Source organism: Nerophis lumbriciformis, linkage group LG21 (genome assembly GCF_033978685.3).
Source record: "Nerophis lumbriciformis linkage group LG21, RoL_Nlum_v2.1, whole genome shotgun sequence".
NCBI classification, from domain to species: domain Eukaryota; kingdom Metazoa; phylum Chordata; class Actinopteri; order Syngnathiformes; family Syngnathidae; genus Nerophis; species Nerophis lumbriciformis.
The window spans coordinates 18,582,501-18,592,500 of record NC_084568.2 but is presented as its reverse complement, the minus strand read 5'-3'; the positions used below and the strand labels follow the sequence as shown (position 1 = coordinate 18,592,500).

The window sequence follows — 10,000 nt, the reverse complement described above, 5'->3', positions numbered from 1 at the left end:
CCTTGTTACAAATCTTATTACATGTAGATATGACATAGGATGCTGTACCTGTTGAAATTACCTCTTTCGCTTTAAAAAAAAATGACTTAATTGTGCAACATAGTTGTGTAGGGTCAGTGTTAGTCAGTTCTCTGATTATTTTAAACTGTTTCAGAATACATTATTAAAAGGCTATTTTTAACATTTTAAAAACAAAATTCAAAGATTATTTCATTAATTTTATGGCTTAATCAAAAGAAATTCCATAAATTAGAAAACAAATGTTCAAGAAGAAATGAAAATATAAAATAATGTTATGGTTGGATGTTATTGCTGGTGGACCAGTTCTGGCTGAAAGATGTGATTATGGTGTTTGTTGTCTTATTATTTATTTGGGTCACATTTTGTATTACCCTGTATTGTGTTTATGTGGTGTGAAATAACCTTCATCAGCGCGCGACATTTTTTTATCCACTTCTTCCTCCGTAAATCTTGATACATATTGACGATGACCCGCTCTGCTATACTTCTGATTGGCTCTGAGCATTTTTCGCCTGACCAATCAGAAAGAAGGGGCCATCAATGCATACCCGCCTCCAAAGTGCCAAAACGAAACATGACAGTGCACAGACCGAGACGGCGCGCGCGCAGAAAGGCACCACGCGCGCACAAAAGGGTGTCGCGCTCGCGCACAAGGTGGAGAATCAGCGCGCGATAACAGTTTTTATGCGCTCTGATTTTTGGCACTAATGTGACGCCATATGTCTGCCCCGGCCCCCGAGTCAAACAGCGGTGGTCGGGGGGCGGGGGGTGACGGCCGCAGCGGCGATGACCAAGAAGAACGCGGAGTTGGAATATAAGTACAACACTTTATGTACATATTTAGCTCATTAAAATTACCGACAGGAAGGCGAGAAACACTTTATTTCAACAGACTCTGGCGCCGTACCTGTCGTCAAAACTCCAAAGACCGACTGCACAGATGCGCTAACAAAATAAGAGTCTCAGAAAGCTGGCGTGCACAAGCTAGCAAGCTACGGAGTTTGCCGACAATGTATTTCTTGTAAAGTGTATACAAAGGAGTACAGAAGCTGGACAAATAAGATGTCAAAAACCAACCACTTTCATGTGGTATTGGACAGAAAGGAGGACTTTTTTTCTCCTCCATTCGAAAATGCGGACGTTATCAGCACCACTGTCTGATTCCTATCAATGCAAGTCATCACAATCAGGTAATACACCAACTTATATTCTTGTCTTCATGAAAGAAAGGAATCCATATGTGTTAAACATGCTTGTATTATTTTTAAACACCTTTAACTTGTTAACAATATTAACTATATGTGTTAAACATGCTTGTATTGTCATTAAACACCTTTAACTTGTTAACAATATTAACTATATGTATTAAACATACTTGTATTATCATTAAACACCTTTAATTTATTAACAATATGTGTTAAACATGCTTGTATTATCTTTAAACACCTTTAACTTGTTAACAATATTAACTATATGTATTAAACATACTTGTATTATCATTAAACACCTTTAATTTATTAACAATATTAACTATATGTGTTAAACATGCTTGCATTATCATTAAACACCTTTAACTTGTTAACAAAAACATATATTTCATAAATAAGTAATATAAATTATATATATGAATGAGGTAGATCCCCACGACTTGATCAATTGAAAAGTAGCTCGCCTGCAGAAAAAGTGTGAGCACCCGAGTTACACCCATCTGAACAGGTCAGCCACATGTTTAAAGCCCGATCACAGTTGAAATCTTGAAATGAAGGGCCTTTAATGGCCAAAACATTAACCTGGACAACATTTTAACAGCTGGTTGGCTCAGATTTTATTCTTTTCATTGCATTCACATGCTGCAGTGGACAGTGGACAATTTAGCTTCATTATTAATGCAGTATCTGAAGCACCGTCTCCACGTGTGTTTATTGACAACAGGGTTATAACCTGGACACGTTAGCTCGTCGGTATGGTAACACGTGACGTGACAACAGCTGCGGTGTTAATGAAGCAGCGTCAGGCTGCTCACCGTGAGTGAAACGCTCGGTGAAATCGCGGATTAACGTTAAATATATGACGAGCCGCGAGTGATGCAGCTATAACTTATCTACCTACAACCTATATTACCCTCGTATTTTGATCCGGTCGGTCCGTTCTTTTACTCCGCCGTCTTCTTCGTCTTCTTCTTCTGGCCCACCAGGTGAATTAAGTGCTATTGGCGGAGTTACAATGCATAGTAGGCTACCGCCACCTACTGCACCGGAGTTGTAACTACACAGACAAAGCCGAAAAATCCATTTGTGGCGGATGTAATTCTTTCGTGGCGGGCCGCCACAAATAAATGAATGTGTGGGAAACACTGTATGTTTGTATATATAAATATATGTATATACATATTTATATAAATATATAAATATATATATGTATGTGTGTATGTATGTATGTGTGTATGTATGTATGTGTGTATATATATATATATATATATATATATATATATATGTATGTATGTATGTATATCCATAAGTATGTATATATAGATGTATATATATGTATGTATATATGTATGTATGTATATGTATGTGTGTGTGTGTATATGTATGTATGTATATATATTTAGGTATGTATATGTATGTACAGTATATCTATATGTATGTGTATATATGTCTGTATATGTGATATTTATGTATGTTTGTATATATATATATATATATATATATATATATATATATATATATATATATATGTTTGTATATGTGTATATATATATGTATGTTTGTATTAGGGATGTCCCGATCCAGGTTTTTGCACTTCCGATCCGATACCGATATTGTTTTTGCATTTCCGATCCGATACCGATACCGATACTGACCGATACTGGCCTATCCGAGCATGTATTAAAGTTTAAAGTTATTTAGCCTACTTAGTTGTCAGAATCATGTTCAAAAGGGTTTTAGTACTCTTGATAACAACTAGCCAGCTGAATTAGGGGAGTTTGAATAATACACAATGGTTGGTAACAAGAAACTGACCTGTTTATTCAAGGATAAACACAAAATAGACAAAATTATACATGACAAACAGAAATGGCATCATTGAACTAGGGCTGGGCGATATGGCCTTTTTTTAATATTGCGATATTTTAAGGCCATATTGCGATACACAATATATATCTCGATATTTTGCCTTAGTCTTGAATGAACACTTGATGCATATAATCACAGCAGTATGATGATTCTATGTGTTTTGATTGATTGATTGAGACTTTTATTAGTAGGTTGCACAGTGAAGTACATATTCCGTACAATTGACCACTAAATGGTAACACCCCAATAAGTTTTTCAACTTGTTTAAGACGGGGTCCACTTAAATTGATTCATGATACAGATATATACTATCAGATATATACTATCATCATAATACAGTCATCACACAAGATAATCATATTGAATTATTTACATTATTTATAATCCAGGGTGTGGAGGGGGGCGCCTGATGTAAGTGTCAAAAAGACAGCCAAAAGAGTTTGATATGAGAATAAATCTAAAGTTAAAATATAGGGTAGAAATGCACCCATTTGCAGGAAATGTAGTCTTGATTTTCAAAATGTTCTTTCAAGGCTTGCATGTCTACATTAAAACATTCTTCTTCATACTGCATTAATATATGCTACTTTTAAACTTTCATGCAGAGAAGGAAATCACAACTAAAAAAATCACTAATTTTTTCATACGGTGTTGATGTGGACATTTTTGCCATTTTGATGGTGTGGAGTCTGGACGTGTGGCACCGAATGGAAATAAGCGTCTCGACAGACGTCACAATATTTGAACAATGATGAAGAAAACTGTTTTCTCTGTCGTGTCCGTGTGTCGAAAATTGTTATGCGCTTATTTTTTTATTTGATTTTGTGCGTGGCATAGATTTGCTATGCGCAGAGGACGCTTGAGCAGGCGCGCACCTTAGCGGCTGCGCTAGCATCACAGCTAACGTTAGCCATGCCGCTACCTCGCTCTCTGCTGGGAGAGGACGTATACGTATGTGATGTGTAAGAAGGTGCGCTCGCTTTCTGTGAGAGGGAGACATAGGAAAGAGTGAGAAGAGCCTGTCGTGTAATGCCAGCAGCTAAAAGCAACTGTGTGAGAATTGTGGATGTGTTGAAGGTGTGCTGGAAAATGCGGAACGGTAATTACGGAGCAGCAGAAAAGTGGAATGTATTATTTAAATAGGTGCGTTGGAAAACACGGAGCGGAGTTTTTTTTTAAACTGGATCTGGATCGGCATTTTCCCATGCCTTGCCGATACGCAATTTTTGGCAAATATCGGCAGCCGATCCGATCCAAATATCGGATCGGGACATCCCTAGTTTGTATATGTGTATATATATATGTATGTGTATGTATATATATATATACATATATATGGATGTATATATATGTATGTATATTTATACATATATATGTATGTATATATATGTATGTATGTGTATGTATGTATATCTATAAGTATGTATATATTTATATATAGGTATTAATATATATGTATATACATATATATGTATGTATATATATACATATATATGGATGTATATATATGTATGTATATTTATACATATATATGGATGTATATATATGTATGTATGTGTATGTATGTATGTATATCTATAAGTATGTATATATTTATATATAGGTATTAATTTATATGTATATACATATATATGTATGTATATATGCAGTGCCGGCCCAAGCCTCCAAAATTTGATTTTGGGGCCCTCTATTTCTGCCAATAATATTGATTGTTGATCATTCACACACCTACTATAAACTCATTGCGGCTCTGGCAGTGTTGTTTACATTATCCTATTGTCAGCCTGGCATGTCTTTACAAATGACATGTCATTTATAAAGATATGGGGGTGGCCCAGTTAAGAACATAAATAATACCAATGAATGAACGAATGATGTCCAGAGTGCCACATATGGTTCCTAATCTTAAAATGTAGAAAACATTCAGCTACAAGAGTGGCCTGGGGTTGAACAGTCCAAGTGATAAAGCTTTGTATTTACAGTAAAAGTGTCATCTTGTCTCATCAGTCTTGTACATATTAGTCTTTAATTACTAGTTTATATTTTTAGTTAAGTGTTCATATTTAATTTTTACGTTGTACAAAGAGAGCGCAGTCTACTGAAGTTAAATTCATCAATAGTTTTCCCCTTTGAAAGACGCAAGGCAAATTCCTTCCATTTCACCATGTTGCTACAATGATCTTCACTGTTTTCATGCTGTTTCAGCAGTGCACCTATGTTGACCCAATCCCGCTGTCTCTCGGCTGCTAGTTTGAATTACTTTTTGGAAAATAATTTGCAGCAAAAGCAATAGACTGCATCTTTACTTCTTGAATAAGTCAGCCAGCTACACTTGACTTTTTCCCCATTGACTAGCTGTCTTTAGGTATCAGTGACGTGCGGTGAGGTTGATGGCTGGTGAGGCACTGACTTCATCACAGTCAGATTTACAAACATATGAACCCTAAAGAGTATCTTATTCACCATTTGATTGGCAGCAGTTAACGGGTTTTGTTTAAAAGCTCATACCAGCATTCTTCCCTGCTTGGCACTCAGCATCAAGGCTTGGAATTGGGGGTTAAATCACCAACAATTATTCCCAGGTGCGGCGCCACTGCTGCCCACTGCTCCCCTCACATCCCAGGGGGTGAGCAAGAGGATGGGTCAAATGCAGAGGACAAATTTCACCACACCTAGTGTGTGTGTGACAATCATTGGTACTTTAACTTAACTTTAACCTTACACATACAAACTGTAGCACACAAAAAAGCACATTTAATTAAAAAAAAAACGTTATTATGGTCTTACCTTTACTTAAAAGTGCGGGAACAGTGGTGTTGGTGTTGTGAATGAATGCAATATGAAATCCGTGCTGCAGTCTGCAGGTGTACCTAATGTTGTGTCCCTGCAGTCGTTCACGGCTCCTCCGGTGCGAGCAATGTTGTTTTTGCACTTTTTGGCTTCTTGTTAAGTGACTTTTTTTGGGTGGATTCGGTCTTGCACGTGGAGGGTTTGGGTGTGGGCTTTGGTTGGTGTGGCGCTCCCGTCGGGGGGTGCAGTCTGCGGCGGAGGTGCAATAACCGGCACCAGGAGGCGGGATTACGCGAGCCTCACACAGTGCGTCTTCGCAGCAGTTTTATGATTGCTCAGCACAAGAAATACGTTACACACATACAGTTGTTGACAAAATACACTGTACATTATATACCTCAGCTAACTAAACTATGGAAATGTATAATATAATTCATATAGCAATACGGTCTCACTGCACAGCAGGCCAGCAGTTAGCCGAGTCCGCAATCCATGTTGAGGCACAACTGAGTGACGTGCCTCAACTGGCTGCTGATCACCGCACCGTCTCTTCTCAGTATTTGAACGGCAAATGTGAAAATTCAGCGATTTTGAATAAAAAAATCTAAAACTGGTGAAGTTAAATGGAAAATAACTTTATAGTATAATCACTGGATACGTATAACAATTTAATTAATTTTTTTTCTTTCCATGATGCCTCTAGTGACCGCACGTCACTGGTATAGATATATGTTTATGTGTATATATATGTATGTTTGTATATATGTATATATATATGTATGTTTGTATATGTGTATATCTATGTATATATATATATATACATATGTAAATGCATGTATATATATATGTATGTATATTTATATATATGTATGTATATATATATATATGTATTTATATATATATATATATATATGTATTTTTGTATATATGTATGTTTGTATATATATGTATGTTTGCATATGTGTATATATATGTATGTTTGTATATGTATATATATATATATATATATGTGTATGTATATATATATTTATATATGTATGTATATATATATATATATATGTATGTATATATATTTATGTATGTGTATATATATATATATTTATATATATGTATGTTTATATATTTATACATGTATGTATGTATATATGTATGTATGTATATACATGTATTTATATATACAGTATATGCATATATATATATATATGTTTATACATATATTTATATGTATATATGTATGTGTATATATATGTATATTTGTAAATGTGTATATATGTATGTTTGTATGTGTGTATATGTGTATGTTTGTATGTGTGTATATATATATATACGTATGTATATATATATATATATGTATGTTTGTATATGTGTATATATGTATATATATCTATGTTCATATGTATATATATATATATATACATACATATATATATATATAGAGAGATATAGATATATGTATATACATATATATATATATCCATATATATATATATCCATATATACATATATCCATATATATATATATATATATATATATATATATATATATATATATATATATGTATGTATGTATGTATGTATGTGTGTGTGTGTATATATACTGTCCTTGTCAAAAGTTTTAATACAGTTGTAAAGAACATAATGTCATGGCTGTTTTGAGTTTCCAATAATTTCTACAACACTTATTATTTGTGATAGAGTGATTGGAGCACATACTTGTTGTTCACAAAAAACATTCATGAAGTTTGGTTCTTTTATGAATTTATTGTGGGTCTACTGAAAATGTGACCAAATCTGCCTGGTCAAAAGTATACATACAGCAAAGTTAATATTTGGTTACATGTCAATGGCAAGATTCACTGCAATAAGGCACTTTTGGTAGCCATCCATAAGCTTCTGGTTGAATTGTTGACCACTTTTCTTGACAAAATTGGTGCAGTTCAGCTAAATTTGTTGGTGTTCTGACATGGACTTGTTTCTTCAGCATTGTCCACACGTTAAGTCAGGACTTTGGGAAGGCCATTCTAAAACCTTAATTCTAGCCAGATTTAGCCATTCCTTTACCACTTTTGACGTTGGAACACCCAACTGCGCCCAAGACCCAACCTCCGGGCTGATGATTTTAGGTTGTCCTGAAGAATTTGGAGGTAATCCTCCTTTTTCATTGTCCCATTTACCCTCTTTGAAGCACCAGTTCCATTGGCAAAAAACCCCCACATATGATAAAACATGTTCTTAAATGGCAGCGATGGAGTGGAAAGAGGTTATTGTTTTGGAGCAAAGGTGAAACCAAAAGAAGGTCAGAAGTAAGTAAAGGTTTCTACTTGGAAAAAACTAAAGTTTCAGGTTCGAAAGAACGAAAATAAATTGACTTGACATTTGACACAAACGACTTAATTCGACCTACGAGGTTGTGGTGGAACAAATACAAGATAAAAGATGAGAGGTAACCTCCTTTGAACTTGCTACTTGACTAAGTAGGAAAGAAAGAACCTGCAGGCTGTAATAATTATAATTATAATAATAACAATAGTGATTAGGGCAGTCCCGATACAACTTTTTCATTTCCCATGTGACACCCATATTGGAGCCTTGACATTTGGCCAATACAATATGAATCTGATATATATCAGCACAAATCATATACTTGTATTATTTTGTAGTGTGGAATGCTTGACAAGGTTTGATTAAGTGAAATGACTCGGTATGAAAAACACTTAATAACCTTTTGACAGACTTATTCTGTCTCTTAAGTGGAAACAGTGGTGGCGACAGCTAGTGGTCACAATAATTCCTTTATTTAAGTTGATGACACAGGAAGTTGAACGATGCGGACACATTTGTTACTGGAAACTTTGTAACACACCTTGGAGGCTTTGTTTGTGTGAGTAACATACTATGCCACGATAAGTATGTCATACTTTGTTGTATTGTCAAGTGTTAAGACTGCAATATCCTTCAATTAAGTACACATGTTGTGTGTTACCTTGCGGAAATGACTTCACTAAAATACAAAGTATGTTCACTGGCTGTCCAGCTTTGCACAAGTAAACCTTCTGCAGGACTACTTTCCACTCTAAGCCGATATCATCCGATTTTATTGTTAATATTATTGGGTGGATCTTAATCAACATTGTGTGTTGAACATACTTGGCCAATAATTGTGGTTCTGATCAATAGTGATCCCTTGCAGACAGAATATCATTGGAGACTTTATAACGTGTACATTTGAAATAACATTCATAGGGAAAGCATACTGCATTTACCAAAACACAACCACTCTTTTTTTCCAGGTTTTCAAAAAGCAAAAATATTTATTTGCTGTCAAAACTTCCCAACTAGGTGCATCTGTCCAGGTCTCTGGTGTGTGTGAGTGACAGATAGAAAAACTATGAGTGGCCACCTGTGGATTTGGATGCATTAAATGTTTCCACCCCAAATCCAATTTTTAGAATTTTATTGAGGATAAAAATGCTTCCCTCATGTTAGGGTCAATACGGTAAACGTTGAAAGTTTGAAGCAAGTAAGAATGGACGGTCCTGTAAACATCTGATTTGTTTGTTTGTCAGAGTGACAGCAGAAGTGAAACACAACCTGACCAACACCACGGTGTGCAAAGCTCAGGGCGAGTGGAACGGTACGTTGGAGTTCACCTACAGCAGCGGCGAGACCAAAGTCATCGACACCACCAAACTGGCCGTCACCAAGAAGAAGATGCGACCGCTGGAGCAACAAGGACGCACAGAGTCCAGGTAGAATAACACTTGAATGCTGACTAGACACAAGTCCAAGTACAAGAAGTTGTACTGGAGGCTGAAATATTCTTGAATAGTATGACCATAATCATGGTCTCACATTTTTAGTAGAGCTCTCTGATGAAGTGGAAAAGATGCAAGTGACATCAGGATGTGTTCTTGTAGGCGCTTGTGGAGACATGTGACCAAGTCTCTGAAAGATGGCAACATGGACGAGGCCACAGAACACAAACATGGACTGGAGGAGCAGCAGAGACAGGAAGAGAGACAGAGGGCGGCTGAAAACAAAGCTTGGACACCCAAGTTTTTCACTAAGGAGGTAATACTCAAAGCATTTAAAAGTGGTAGAAACTACAAACT

At 35.7% G+C, this 10,000-nt stretch overlaps 1 protein-coding gene across 1 annotated transcript in view; it reads left to right on the top strand.

The window, feature by feature from the left end:
* LOC133621014 (oxysterol-binding protein-related protein 10-like) overlaps positions 1 to 10,000 on the top strand; it is a 199,706-nt gene that overhangs the window by 184,149 nt on the left and 5,557 nt on the right. The window contains exons 11-12 of the mRNA XM_061982779.2: positions 9,455 to 9,637; positions 9,806 to 9,959. Of these exons, the coding sequence (XP_061838763.1) occupies positions 9,455 to 9,637; positions 9,806 to 9,959 (337 nt within the window). The remainder of the gene's footprint in view (positions 1 to 9,454; positions 9,638 to 9,805; positions 9,960 to 10,000) is intronic.